The 15,722-nt window shown below is 38.7% G+C and overlaps 1 protein-coding gene across 1 annotated transcript in view; it reads left to right on the forward strand.

The window, feature by feature from the left end:
* The window catches only part of C6 (complement C6), a 65,069-nt gene that overhangs the window by 14,501 nt on the left and 34,846 nt on the right, over positions 1 to 15,722 (forward strand). Inside the window, exons 5-8 of the mRNA XM_005356581.1 lie at positions 600 to 741; positions 5,867 to 6,005; positions 11,987 to 12,187; positions 15,280 to 15,520. Of these exons, the coding sequence (XP_005356638.1) occupies positions 600 to 741; positions 5,867 to 6,005; positions 11,987 to 12,187; positions 15,280 to 15,520 (723 nt within the window). The remainder of the gene's footprint in view (positions 1 to 599; positions 742 to 5,866; positions 6,006 to 11,986; positions 12,188 to 15,279; positions 15,521 to 15,722) is intronic.

The raw sequence follows: 15,722 nt of genomic DNA on the forward strand, positions 1-15,722 counted from the left end.
TTTTCAGGAGTCTTTTGTAGCAATAAAAATTCTAATTCAGCAGATACTCAAATTCCCCCCTCAAGCATTTATTTAGTCAAATCAGTTATAAATGATTGTATGTGAGACACTGGTCAAGGCTACACTTGTCAGCCTTGTAATCTTCAGGAAGAAGTACGTGAGGTGACAGTTAAGTGTCTGGCTTCTCCCTGTCTACAACAACTTTTAGAGATTTGGAAATGTATTGTTTGTACAAGCAGATTGTTTGTGTGTACAAACTTTATAGGGGTTTTTAAACAAAAATAATCTAGACTCTGCCATAGAGATCAAAACGAAATTCTGAACCAACTACCAACTTTCTTCAAACCAATTACTATAATGTAATTTTAAATTCTCTTCTTCAAGCAGAAAAAGGCAGAGAAGAAAAATTCTATTATTGAAAATAGCCCAACAGCAACTAAATTGTCCTATGGTGACTCTTAGACTCTCAAGCCCTAGAGGGGACATCAGTTTATCGCTTAATGCATTCCTATACTTAACCCTCAACTTTCTCTTGATGTGTAAAGCGTTTGTGCTGCTGAAAACGGGTTGGTGACACTGTGGTGCGCTTTCTTGACCAGGGCGCTGCATTTCCAGAAAGTTACAATGCAATGGAGAAAACGACTGTGGAGACAATTCCGACGAGAGGCACTGTGGGAGAACAAAGACAGTATGCCCACGGAAATACCTTCCCATTCCTAGCGCGCAGCTGATGGCCACTGGGTATGTAACACCATTTTTGTTGCCATTTTGGAAAGAAAAAGTATTCCTGAGATAATGAGAAGTACAGCAACAACACATACGACCCAGACTCATGGCGAATAAACACCACACTGCTGAATGACCTTTGAGTGACTGAGGAAAGGGGTCAGGAAAAAGAGAACAGTGCTTATGGTTGTGTTGTGAGTCAAAATCCCATCAGGGAAATCCATCTTTTGGTGTGAGAGAGTAAGACAAAATAAGAGAGAGAGAAAAAGAAGGTGGGAGGGAGAGAGAGGGAAAGAAAGAGAGTTCCTCATCACCTTCAAATGTGAGAGTTGTTTTAGGAACAGCACTGGGCTCCCCCACCCCCTGTCACTTCATCCTCATCCATGCCAAGCACCAGTTTGGCCATTGGCAGAGTTAGAGTTCCCGACTGGCCCTTTCCCACCTGGCATATTCCCTCTCTCTCTGTCTCTCTCTCTCTCTCTCTCTCTCTCTCTCTCTCTCTCTCTCTCTCTCTCTCTCTCTCTGTCTCTCTCTCTCTCTCATGTCTGGTGGCTTTTTCCTTCTTTCCTTTCCTTGTGTCTTAAGGCAGAGAAAAAAAATCCACTCCTTCTCCTCACTTTTTAATTGTTTTGTCTTTTTGTTTAATTCTGATAATAAAGTATTCAAAACAAAAACAAGAAGAAATAAGGGAGGGATGGAGGAAGGAAGAAGGGTTAAGCAGTCATAAAAAAATACAGAAAAAATAGAACCATGTGGGAGAAAAAAAACAAAATAAAATGTGTGTCAGTATGGCTAGAGATCCCATCCCATAGAAAATGTGATTTATGGGTAAATCGGTGATTAACCAACAGGCAGAAGGGCAACCTTGTGTTATCATCTGTTCTCACCTTAGTAATGAGAAACTGAACTTCAGAAAATTTAATTAGGTCTGCCAAGCCATGAATAGTAGAACCAGAATTCAAGGTCACATTTCCAAACCAAATCTGTTTTTCTAACTCCATAGCAGCACCCTCTTAAATACTCAAAAACACCCAAGACCATGCATCATTTGTTGACTGAGACTTAAAATCCTGATGTTTTTATTTCAGAAAGACACTGGCAATTTAGCAAGGGGATCTAAATTTATTATGCTATGTCCATGTTTTCAAATAGTTTAGAGAATCTGAAAGAAGTCAAGGAGAATGGAACTAACTTCAGTTTGAAATGTGAGAAAAATTGATAATCTCCCTTGTCCTCCACTCCCATGATGAAGGACCCACCCTTTAATTTGGGGTCAGAAAGAATTGACCCCAATTGGCTGTCAGGTTCTGTTGCTTCATGCTGGAATTTTAAAACATTTAGCTCTTGGGTGCGAGAGATGGCTCAGTGCGTAAAAGCAATGGCTGCCCAATGTGGTCATCTGAGTTGGGATCCCCACAACACACATAAGAAGGCTGGAATGGCAGTGCGTACCTGGAATCAAGTTCCTCTCCTGTGGTACTATGGTGCAGACAGGGGCAGGAGCCTCTGCTGGATACTCACAGGTCAGATACTTTGGAGTTCACAGTCGAGAATCAGAAACAATTGATATCCTATCTCAAAAGAAGTGGAAGGGCAGAAGGAACTCTTCAATACTGACCTCTGACCTCGACATGTGTGCCATCGCATGTATCTGTGGCACTCACGTGCCCTTACCACACACACGCACACACATGAATGCGAAATGAAGTTTTGAGTTTTTGAATTTAATTTTAGAATTGAAAACACCGTCACTGATGTTCTCAACGCCACAGTTGCATACTGTGGAACTTTGAAGTCTGAAGGACGAACGACTGAAATGCAGTCTCATTTGATTTATAATAAAAACGAGGAGCCACTGGGCCAGCCTCTATGATACTTGTAAAGTAGAGAAGACATTACTCCAAAGTAGGGGACGTTGGATTCCACACAGTTTTCTACATCAACTGTCACAGCCAAGTTGTTTATGGTCACATAGAGTCCCCCCGTGCGTATCTTGTATGACTACACCCTGACCTGCCGTTCTGCCCCAGACTTTCTAATTGCTTCTCTCGCCCATGACAGTGCTTTAACATCTTATTTTTTTATCAACGTGTAGAAATGGCTTCCCTGTTATCCTCTGCCTGCAAGAAAATCATAGCCCCACATGCCCACTGATAACCACAATGTTTCAGATTTTCAAAAGTTTGCAATGTTCTGACTGATGTAGGGAACATTCTAACTGATCTCTTAGCCTTTGGGTCTAGTCTCCAGAGCTAAGATGAGGAGGACCGCATGCTATGTGGACTTTGGCAGACAAACTGTGGCTTCCTGACAGCCAGGGCTGTTGTCCCAAGGATTCTTAGAAATGAGCACAGGCTTGAGGACAGCCAGTCCTCTCTTTTTCTCCCCAGGGAGAGTCTTGAGATTTACTATAATTTCTTTCTAATCAACTGGCCCCAGCATCTCAGCCTCCTCTCCCTTTCCCTTCCAATACTTTTCTGCCCACAAAAGATATCTTCTAGGCGTCTGGCTGTTTTTAAAACTTACATCTTTCTGAGAAAAAAATTAACAATACTTATGGTTCCAACATCAATCACTAAGCCCCATACCTAAAACAAAAATCAAACAATATGAACATGTGGCTTGTTTTCTTATCAGGCTCAGCCAAAGCGTACATATAAATACATTTGGCCATGTGTATGTATGCATATGCATATCTTTTAGTTGATGTGTTTTTTAACTAGCACAAGGCCACTTGCCCAGCATGTGTGAGAGTCCAGTTCCTCCAGCACAGAAAAAAAAAGACGAAATAAAGCAACACTTTAGAAAGCTAAAGCGTACATTGCTGGTGTGTATTTAAAACACAAAAATATGGGGTCAATATATACGTCTCAGAGACTGAAAATACAGGAGCAAGAACCATCTCCGTAGTTGGTTTAGCTCTGACCAAGAAGCAACTTTGAGAAGAAAAGGTTTAATCTAGTTTATACATTAGAGCCCATCACTGAGAGAATCCAGGACAGGAGCTAAAGGCAAGAACCTTGACCTGAAGTGGAAACCACAGAAGAGCACTGTTTGCGACTTGCGCCTACCAGTTCACTCAGCGACATTTCTCACACAGCCCAGGCTCACCTTCCCAGGCATAGTGCTGCTCACAATGGGCTGTGCCCTCCTCTATCAGATAGAAATTAGGAAAATGCCTCACAGCCAAGCCACAAGCCATCCTGACCTGGGAAATTCTTCCGTTGATGATCTGCCTTTCCAGGTGACTCTGAGTTTATGTCAAGCTGACAGATGGAGCTAGCCATGACAAGCTTCAAAAGATTCCTCAGGCCTGCTCTGATGGAGTGATCTTCGTAAAAATCCTGCCTTTAAACTCCACAAGCAGCTTCACAGATGCCTTGCGACCAGGGAGTTTGTTTTCTTTTCTCCAGTACCTTCTCCCTGGCTACAGATACAGATCCATAGAAGGTGCCAGCTCTATGAGAAGCATTCTTTACTCCTCTGGCATCCTTCTTAACTTATGATATGCAAATATAGGCATCACAGACACTGTACTTGTCCTGTTGAGTTCTTTAGGAAGCTCTTCCCAGATCAACTTCCCATAATTCTCCACTCAAATACCCACTGATAGAAATTCAAGTGTGAATAAATGCAAATCTCAAGTTGTACTTGGAGTTGTTTGAGTGTGCTGTGCATCTTAGAGAACCCATAGAAACCATTCCTCCTCAAGATAACATTTAAGATATAGGATATATTTCACTTCTACCATACAGTTCAGTCTTTGAAGCATACATACCAAAAGTTGAGAAAACATACACACACACACACACACACACACACACACACACACAAAAACCAAATCCTGGGTTGCAGGGTGCCAGACTGGACTATACAGCATAGTTCTATTTTCAGACACTGCAAATCTATAATTTCTTAGTATATCACGGATTTATATAGTCATCACCCGAATAAAATTTTAGAACATTTTATACTAATTTTTCAGAGTGACTGTAATGTTTTATGTTTTCATTGTTATGTTTGATTGGGAAATCAGTCTCATTTCTGTTTATCTACACGTTTTTGTGGCGCAAACCTTTAATTACTGCTCAGTAAGCATGTTACTGAGGCAATCCTATTTTCAATATGGCAGTCACTTATTTCAGGTCATTAGTGGTACTTTCTGGCCTCTAAAAAATTATTTATTTATTCAGTATGTGTGTGCATGTGAATGCAAGTGTGTGTGCCTATATATGCACATGCTTGTGTGTGTGTGTGTGTGTGTGTGTGTGTGTGTGTGTGTGAGCATCCATGAACCACAGGCCATATGTGGACAACAGAAGACAGCCTTTCTGGAGCTGGAAGACAAGGTTACCTGAGCAGGCATATATGGAAACTTCATGTATTTTTAAAGACTCTAGCATAATCTTTATAAATATAATTTTGGTCATCTACATAAATGCAACATTACCAAAGTTTTGATCAGAAACCTCTTTACTCAGATAATATGTATTACCCTCTCAAAGAAACTGGAAGACTATATGAAATAAATGAAAAATTTCCTCAAGCTGCTAATAATTTCTTGAATACATGAATTTAGCTCATCTAATCCTTAGTGCCTCAATTTCTTTATTTGTAAAATAAGTATAAATAATCCTATCTATAAAATATAGTCATTAAATATTAAATTGTTTCATGTTTATAAACCACTTACTATTGCTTCTTTCATAGGTTAATAAATAATACATAAACATTTGATAAATAAAATAATTTAAATGTAATTATGCCACAATGTAGAACTATTATTACAATACTATTGTTTCCATATTACTACTTCATAATTTACTCCCTATCAATATTCTTTTACTGTACCTTAATATGCTTCCATTGTCTGTATCAACTTTATAAATGATAAAAACTGAAAGTTCAAATTTATTTCATGTTAAAAAATCCCAGAACTTTTTGAGTTAATGGGGCTGAGTTTAGGATAGTCAGTACTTTACAAATGTCTCATCACAGAGAAGAAAAAGTGAGCCTTCCCTTGGTGTCATTTGTCAGAAGTCAAGAATGTCTAAGAAAAGGAATTTCTTTCGTATAAATAAGGTAAATTTTAAATATTGCTCTACATCTATTGAATTCTTGAAAATTGCTTTGTTTCCAGGTTTCATATTCTGGCAGGAGAGCCCAGAGGAGATGTCCTTGATAACTCTCTCAATGGAGGAATATGTAAAACTATCAAAAGCATTCGAGCAAGTAATCCATACCGTGTTCCGGCCAATCTGGAAACTGTTAACTTCGAGGTATGGTGGTGTAGTGCGGTGGCTATGCCAACCTTACACACTATATGCTTCTATTTAATCCTTTCAAAACCCAATGAAGCCAGGATTATTTTCATTGATTTACTGGAGGAATTAAAAAAAGGTAACCAATTTATCCAACATCAAATAAACATCTGTACTCCATGAACATATAACTTCAAAACATGTTCATACCCAAAAATGGATTATTTATTGAGAATATTCTTTTACCATAGATTTTTCACTCAGATAACCATGAGACAGATGTAAAAATAATCTCAAGTTCTTACCAAAAAACAAACAACAAAAAACATGATAGTTCAGAATATAAAACACATTGGCTTATCTCCTGTCTATTTTACTAATTTGCTAGTTTTCCTGTATGGTAATGAGCACCACATGGCAGTGCTGGATAGTGACCTAGAAACCAAAAAGAAGGGAATATGGTGGTCTCAGTAAGAATGGCCTTTCTAAGCTCATATACCTTAATGTTTGGTCACCAGGGAATGAAACTGTTTGGAAGGATTAGAAGGATTAGGGGGTGTGGCTTTGTTGAAGGAAATGCGTCATTAGGGGTGGACTTTGAGGTTTCAAAAGCCCAGGCCAGGCTCAGCGTCTTGCAGATCAGGATGTAGCTCTCAGCTACTTCTCCAGCACCATGCCTGACTGACAATGGCTTAAACCTTTGAAACTGTAAGCAAACCCTTAATTAAATGCTTTCTTTTATAAGAGTTACCTTAGTCGTTGTGTCTCTTTACAGCAATAGATCAGTAACTAAGACAGTAACCAATACCTTTTTTGATTTCTAATAAGAAAAATGCAAAATACATGGTTTTAGCCATCACATTTTTTCCTTGCAGATCTGACTGCTAAGGAGAATTTCAGAACCTAACAATTTGTGAGACTTTCTTCATGGTAGTAGGTACTCAGTAAGAAATATGTCAATACTGCTTTAAAAAGACCTCTTCAGTGCCAACAGCAGCACTCATGGGTAAATGTGCTTGTTGCCGAAGTCCAAAGACTTAAATTCAATCCACAAAACATACACTGTGGAAGGAGAAAACAGACTCCTGTAAATTGTCCTTTAATGTCTAAATATGCACTGTGACATGAGCCTGCCCACACATATAGACACAGGATAAATGAATAAATGTTTGCACACATACATAAATGTAATGTTTTAAAATAAAAATGACATCTTTAAGCATCTAAATACAGGCACTTTCCAATCTAATAAACTCAATTTTAAAAATTGTATAATATACACTATTGGGTTTGGAAAGTGACTTAGAGACGAAGGCCACATTCTAATGATTCTGGAAGACAATAACAATATTCTTAAAGTATACAATTTTGAAGAAGCTTTGAAGAAAAAAACTATGCCTGTGATATTCTACTGGAAGGTGTGTTCTAATTCCCAAATAAGTGCTTACTCTTACTTATGCTTACTCTTAAATATAAAATTTTCAACAGCAGTCATAGCCACAATAACCTCAGCAGAAATCCACTTCACACAGTTTACAGAGTGGCTTTCCCATGATCCTGCATCCCATCCTTCTCTTCTTCATTCCCTACATTTATTTTTATAATGCGTGTTGATTTACCTCCTAAATATCTTTACAACACAATCGTCACGAAACACAAGTGTCATCAACCTTAAATATTTTATGCAGGCAGTCAATATTTATTAATAACTTATTATAAGTGAAATACTGCTTTTATGAATGGATGGATGCAAATACAAATATTTAAGCAAAATATATTATCAGACCTGATTCCAATTTCTCAGTCTAATAGAATGTTTTGTCACTGCTCACTCATGAATCTGTCTCTTTCCACATGAATACATTTGGTGGAAATTTCTTTGAGTTTCTCTTCAGGATACCTAAACCCCCTCCTTGCCTGCTAACATCTGACTCTGTTTTTAGAATATGTTTTATTACCTCATTGTATATTCATTTATTTTTATATGTGTGTATTGCGCATGCGCACACACGTGTACATGCCACAAGGTGCTCAAAGGATAACTTTTACAATTCCACCATGTGGGTCTTTGAAATTAAACCCTATCTTAGATGGTGTCCTATTTCCATAAAGAAACACCATGACCTCATAAAGGAAAGCATTTAACTTTGGGTTGGCTTCCAGTTCAGAGGTTTAGTCCATTGTCATCATGGCGGGAAGCATGGCAGCATACAGACAAACATGATACTGGAGAGAAAGCTCCGAGTTCTACATCTGAACCAGCAGACAGCAGGATGAGAGAGAGAGAGAGTAAGTGGGTCTGGCTTGAGCATTTAAAATCACGAAGTCCACTCCCATTGACACATTTTTCCAACAAGGCCATACCTCCTAAGTAGTCCAGTAGTACCATTTTCTAATGAACCAGCATTTAAATCTATGAATGGCCTATGGAGGCCATTTCTATTCAAATCACCACAAACCCATTGAGTCAGCCTGCTGGTCCCTAATATCTTATTCTTTAAGCTCATATAGTCTGAGTTTTAAAAGGACCTATAAAAAAAATCTGCACAGCTATATGGCATACCTTTAATAACATGCCCTTCTTGTTTCGCTGTTGACTGAGTGGTTCAATTTGTGAGCATTTTAGATTCTAACTAGTACATACTGTAGTATCTGAACACAACACTGAGATTTGATTATATTACCACTGAACAGTTGTCTTTTACAGCGCGGTTAGGTTTCCTTCTTTTCTTGGCTTATTATCAAGCTGTTTAATGCAACATACAATTTGTCTCTCAGTAAATTTTAGTAGTTAATATTTAAAATAAGAAATGTTTTTTCTATTGCTGACCAGACAAGATAGTTCTCATTCATTTTTTGAGTATTTTAATCATCTGTTCTCCTTGCTGTCCTAACTATAGTTGAGGTTTGAGTTCTTGAGAAATAACTCTGTTTTTACCCTTAGCTCAAGTGTGTTTCAAAATTCCCTCCATCTCAGAGGCATGGTTAATAAATGGTAAGACAAAGAGGGTTTCTGTGAGATCAGCCTTCAGCAGCTGAGGAATTGAAGGGGAGCCACGGAGTCGGCAGACCAATCACACAATTGGCTTTTCTATCTGAGGGAGTACAACTTAATTCTCTGTGGCTGGCAAAAAGGGAAACACGCACACACACGCACACACACACACACACACACACACGTCCAACATGTCAGGCTCTGACCTAGGGTGCTGATGACTGGCAAGCCTTCTGCAGGTCAGAGACACTAAAGAGGAAATGCAGAGCGGGTGAACTACTGGACAAGCAGACACATGAGGACTTTTCTGAGGGCCAAAGCTTAGTTCATTTTCTTATTCTTTCTGTTGCTTGTTCTACTCTCTCCCTTTTCTGTTCTGGTCTTTTACCCTCATGTTTCCCTTCTTTCTCTTTCCTGATGTTTTCCTTCTTCCTTCATTTTTTCCCTTGCAGCTTGCATACCTTAGCAGAATCTTTCAAGCAGCATAAAAATTGCAATATAGTTGCATTCTATTTTAAGTAGATGATTACAGTGAATACAAGTAAATAAAAAAAAACCAACGTGTTTTCCACTTCCCTTACATGATGAAACATCTTGCGAATTACAGGTGAAAAAATAAATTATCCCCCAAGAACCCATATACAGTTAAACAATTCTCTTTTAGACTTCTCACAGATCAGCAGCCTTTCTGTTATAACCATTTACATAGGCAGTAGTTTATCTAATTGCCAGAAAAACTGGGTGCTAGTTAGCCTTTTCATATTTTAGAGTTCTGTCCAATTATCTTAACAAATCATCCAGTTTTTTGTTTTCTAGTTACGTGAAGTAAACTGTTTACAACTTTTTTTTAGCTATGATGTACACCAAAATCCAGGAACACATTTCCCAATATCAGAAAGAACTTGAGCTGATTCCTGGGACTCCATTGTTTTCTTTAATCATTAACCTAAACCACAGTCTATACAGCCCATCAAGGGAAACTCAAAAGTCCTAGCTGTGTGACATTTTCTAGTTTCTATCGTCTATCTCTGCAACCCTTGCTTTATCAGAGGCAAGGGCCACACCATTTCCTGCCATTACCTAAATTAATTTTCCCACTAAACTAACTTCTGTCATAATCCCTTACTACATTTGTTAAAATCCCTTAATCATCAAAATTCTATTTAAACTAAGACTATTGTTACATTAAATCATTACTTCAGCTAAACAGTACAGCTTAAAAGGAAATCACCTTCAGAATAATCCACAGGTAAAAATGCCCAGTAGAATGGAATATTTCCATGAGATAATGACACCACATTAAAGGCAGTGGGGAATCTCCCCACACCCATTCACCCCATGCCAGATACCAGAGAAAAATGGCAATGGCAAGAATGTAAAGGCCAAAAGCAGCTCCAGACCCTAAAAGGTACAACAAGGATTTCAAACCCTCTGCTCCAATAAACTGAATACTGCCTTTAAAAAAAAATGAAAACTAAATAGTATTTTATCTTTAACAGGAAATGTGGGTACCTTTGATTACAATCAAGTTTATTAAAATAACAATTTTCACGTACATAATGATAAAGAAATCAAAGGGAAATCTAAAAAAATAAAGAATGTAAAGATGTAAAGGCACCATACTAGCAAGAGACTTTCAGGTGCTGAAGCCCTCAGGGTTTTGCCTATCCAAAATTCACCCATTAGTGTCTTACATTCTGGAGGGCCGAACTCCTGAAGCTCAGTTGTCACCTGCTGTTCCTCTGATGTGGCCACAGTCAAAGAGAGTGGGGATAAGGTCATACAAAATCTCTCCCCACCCTCTTTTGCCTCAGTAGTGGCTCTCTGAAAAATACTTTAAATTAAATCCCACTAAATCACAGGCAGTCTTAAAACTCAGCCTCATCATTGACAATATCATAAAGAAACACTTTACTCTATATGATGAAGATATGCAAAAATAGCCTCCTTGGGGGGCTGAAGCGGTGGCTTGATGGTTCAGAGCACTTGCTGCTCCTGCAAGAAGTAGAGTTTGATGTCTAGCACTACATGACAGATGGTGACCAATTTCTGCAGGCACCAAGCACATGAGCAGTGTGCAGGTATACACACATACAAAACACTCATACACATAAAATTATAAAAATCTTGAGGTCCAGGGCACGAGTTGCTGCTGGAGATCTGAGGATGTCTGTGGTCTGTGCTGTCACCAGAAACCATGTGGAAGTCCATGATCTGTGACTGCGCTGACCGACAAGGGCGAGGAAGCTACGGCTGCAGTGGCATTGGTGACTGCAGACTCAAGGTTGAAAAAAAAAGGACATAGAAGATTTCTGTGAAAACCCCTACAACCCCAACCCCCCAAAAGTAACCTCCTGGACAGGAAGACATCAAAGAGAACTATTAAAACCATGACAAGGATACTGTAGCGTAGCTCTCTCCGATTGATGGCTCCTAGAAGGACTGTGGTTGGGGAAAGATTCAGTTTTCTTTAAGGGGCTGGCCACCAAGAGTTTGACCATGCTCCATTGAGAATATGGGCAACACAAATTGAAGTCTTGTTTGTTTCTTCTTCCTCCTCTTCTTCTTTTTCCTTTTCTTCTTTTGCTTCTTCTTCAAGGGTGGGGGGTGGTTATAAGGGTGGAGGAGTGGACTGACAAGGATTGGGAAATGAGTGTGAACAGGGTACATGATGTGAAATTCTTAAATAGCCAGTCAAAAATTATATATATATATATATGTGTGTGTGTGTGTGTGTGTGTGTATGTATGTATGTATGTATGTATATGTGTGTATACTTACATACACACACACACACACATACACACAAACACATACATATATACTAGCTCTCACAGCTTATCATCTTCAAGTCTCAGGTTTTGTGTTCTTTCACTGATCAAGCTGCCTAAAATAGTGCCTCTCCAGACCTATGTTTATCCACGGCATCTCATTAGTGTTGCATCTACCAACCCGGATTCTCTCCCTAACTAATGCTTTATTTTATATGTATGCTGCTGGCCAGGTACAAACTGTAGAAGATGACTTTAAAACAGATTTCTACAAAGATCTAGTCAGTTTTGGAAGGCAGAAAGATAAGAAAGGTTCAACGTCAACTGAGAAGAAAGACTCTACCTTTGTGCCAATTTTTTTTTCCTCGAGGACAAGTGACAGAACCCAACATAACTTCGCCATCAAGGAAGCCATTCAAGCCTCCCACAAAAAGGTAAGAAAGACACTTCTCCATCATGCATTCTTCCTTAGAATTAATGCCCATCCAAGCAACAAGAAGCTGAACATGTCTAAACATGTGGGGTTCCTAAGAGGTGCTTAAATAGACTCGCTTTTTGTAGCTGTCATTTTAGAACTGAAAGGGGTATTGCACCACAAACCTTCTCTTCTATGAACTGGGTTGTGAGAGTTGGGTTTGTTTTATTTTCAGTTTTCTGTCCCATGTTGTGGTCAATGTGGATTTTTTTTCAATAAAGTTTAAGGCTCATTTTTATTTTTTATTTGCATGTATGTATGTTTAAGTATATGCCACATGTATGTGGATACCCACAGAGGCCAGAAGAGGGTGTGGGAACCCCTTGAACTGGAATAACCAACAATTTTGATAAAATAGATGTAGGTGCTGGAACCAAACTCAGGTCCTCTGGAAAAACAGCCAGTTCTCTTCATTGCTAAGCCCTCTCTCTAGCCACCTGAGGAAGCTATTTTTTAAGCATCTAGAAATTTTACAAAGTAAAGCTAGGCTGTGGTAGCTCACGCCTTTAATCCCAGCACTCAGGAGGCAGAGGCAGGCAGATCTCTGGGAGTTCAAGGCCAGCCTGGCCTACAAAAGCTATTTCCAGCACAGGCTCCAAAGCTACAGAGAAACCCTGTCTCGAAAAACCAAAAACTAACTAACTAAATAAATAAAATAAGTTATTTTAATAACTTATTTTAATAATAAATAAATAAAATAAGATTTTGTTTTATTATGATGTTGCCAATGGTGGGCTATTTTTTAGACTGCCTGTGATTTTTAATGTATTTTCTTCATTTTAAAAACCCTTTTGATACTTTTATATATGAGTATTGTGTTTATATTATTTCCACCCTTCCTCCCTGGACCCAACTCCTCCCCTGCGACTCTACTCCCTCTTGAATTCAAGGCATTTTCTTCCTTATTTATTGTTACACACACACACACATACTCACACACACACAGAATTTAACCTACTGAGTCCATTTAACACTGCCCACATGCAGACATGTTCAGAGCTGATACTTTGAGATTTTATAACCTATGAGATATTCATTTCTGGAGAAAACTGATTCTCATTCTCTTAGCAGCCATACTTATAGATTATTGATTACCTATAGATCCTAATCTAGGGGGTATGGCCTTGTGAAATTTACCCCATTCACACTTGGGTGTGTTGATTGGTGTGTACATGATGCAGGTCTTGTTGTAATCATAATATTGAGATCTCATGGGCTATAACTCTCCTGTTATGTTTAAAATATCTTTAAAAATTCTGCATGAAATTGCTACTTTTCAACTATTCTGCCTTAAAATTGTCACCTTCATATGGCTCAGCCCAATATCATGACAGACATAGAAGATAGAGTCCATCTGAACAGAGCATGTCTTTATTCTAGTCTACCTAAGGAGAAAATGCTTCCTTAGTGCAAATCCTGAGACCTGCCAGAAACTTGTCAATTGATCCAAGCCCTTCCCTTGAACCCAATGTGTGCTGCTGTTTTGTTTTATCAATTCCAGATCAGACTAAGCTTATTCCCTGGGCAGAGAATTGCTTCAGAGCCAAACAATAATCAATTACGTGAGGCTTGGTGATTATCTTCTTTACTTTACAAAACCACCAAATACAATCCAAGCCCAGCAAGAACTCATGAATTGATAAAATGTGTTTCTATTGCTTACTACCCTGGTGTACTATAAATTCTTGGTCTAAACTATCCGGTTCCAGCCCTCACACAGTTATAGCGGGTCATGCCTGTGCTTCTGCTATGTTGAGCTATTGAAGTTGAGCATATGCTTCCCATGATTGGTTCCATAAAGAAAACTACAAATATTGAACCTCCAAAAACTTGCTTTACGATACTTGTCTCTTAGCAAAAGAACAGAGTTGCTCCACGTTTGGGGGCTATTGGACAAAATTGAGTGTCCGTGTTCACAAATAGAGTTGATGGGAACACACTGAAACACAAGCTCACAAAGGAGCAGTCATTCTCTGACTCGATCGCTTCTGTAGCCAGTGCATCTGACATAACTGAACAGAAACTAAAGTGAAGTCAAGAACACACGAAGAGAAGAGACTGGAGAGCGGGGAGAAAGAGTAAACAATAGCTTTCTTCTATCCTTGCAATGTTTTTGGTTGTTGCATTGGCATTTTTTGATGTCATAATTATAGTGTACAGTAAAAAGGCTATTTTATAATTAACAGTTGCAACAAAATCTCTTTGCTAAAATACGCTAGTTATTCTGTTACCATTGCTTGCATAACATCATTTGTCAGACTCGAGAGATCAGATAAAATACATAATTTGTAAACACAGTGTCCCTGAATATGCTCATAAAGGCCAGTAGTTAGATGGGAGAATGTAAAGAAATGAGACCACAACACAGAATCAACTGTTTAACCTCAAATTAACCTAGATAACAAGAAATGAAGAAACAAGCAGAGGTGTTTGCAAAAAAACAATTAAAAAACTCTTCCCTCTTCTGCATATGAGTGGCAGAAATAGAATATAAAGAATTAGTTTGATTTCGCTACTTAGTGACAGAAAATGTGGTGTTCTAGGGCAGGGTGTGAATTTGCATATTTTCTTCATCTGGCAATAGACAGCTAAAATGTATAGACTTAATGCGTCTTTGTAGTTAGTGATTATCACCTACAACACTTCCAGTTGAATCTTTATGTAATCTTTTTTTTATTATTTTCAACTATTAGCATTAGGGCACTCCAAATGGACTCTCACTGATGGTGCAGCTGTCTATAGACAGTCATAAAGACTAATGTTTCTGATCACTGATCTCTTCCTTGGTGGAGAGTGTATGCCGAAGCCACACGGTGAACAATATTGAGATAGTCTCGTGTGATTAGTGCTTTGAACATGGCAGGCAAAGACACTGGAGGGCGGCTCGTATGTAAAAACATGCCATAGAGGGGAATTATTTGCATCCTGTGATAGAAACGGAGCTAATGAAAAGATGACGTTTAAAGAATAGATTCCTCACGTTTTCCGCATCTCTGTCTCCATTTCCTTAGTTTCATTTTTGTTCTTATGCTTTCTGCCCCCTTTCCTTAGGATTCTAGCTTTGTTAGGATCCATAAAGTGACAAAAGTCTTAAATTTCACGATGAAAAGCACAGACCTGCAGCTTTCAGATGTCTTTCAGAAAGCCCTCCTCCATCTGCCTTTAGAATACAACTCAGCTTCCTACAGCAGGATATTTGATGACTTCGGGACCCATTACTTCACCTCGGGCTCCCTGGGGGGAAAGTATGACCTCCTCTACCAATTCAGCAGTCAGGAGCTTCAGAACTCAGGTGTGTGGCCTTTTGTGTGTTTCACTTGGCAATAGCATGGGATATGTCTTTTCTTCTACTCCTTCCTTCTAGTGACTCTGCCTTGATTTGATTTTAATCTTTTTTTGTTGTTGCCAAAATTGAGATAATCAAAAGCAAATATAACCAAAAGCAAACATGCTGAAATAAAATAAAACAATAAATAATAATGATGATGATGATG

This window comes from Microtus ochrogaster, chromosome 19, assembly GCF_000317375.1.
Source record: "Microtus ochrogaster isolate Prairie Vole_2 chromosome 19, MicOch1.0, whole genome shotgun sequence".
NCBI classification, from domain to species: Eukaryota; Metazoa; Chordata; class Mammalia; order Rodentia; family Cricetidae; genus Microtus; species Microtus ochrogaster.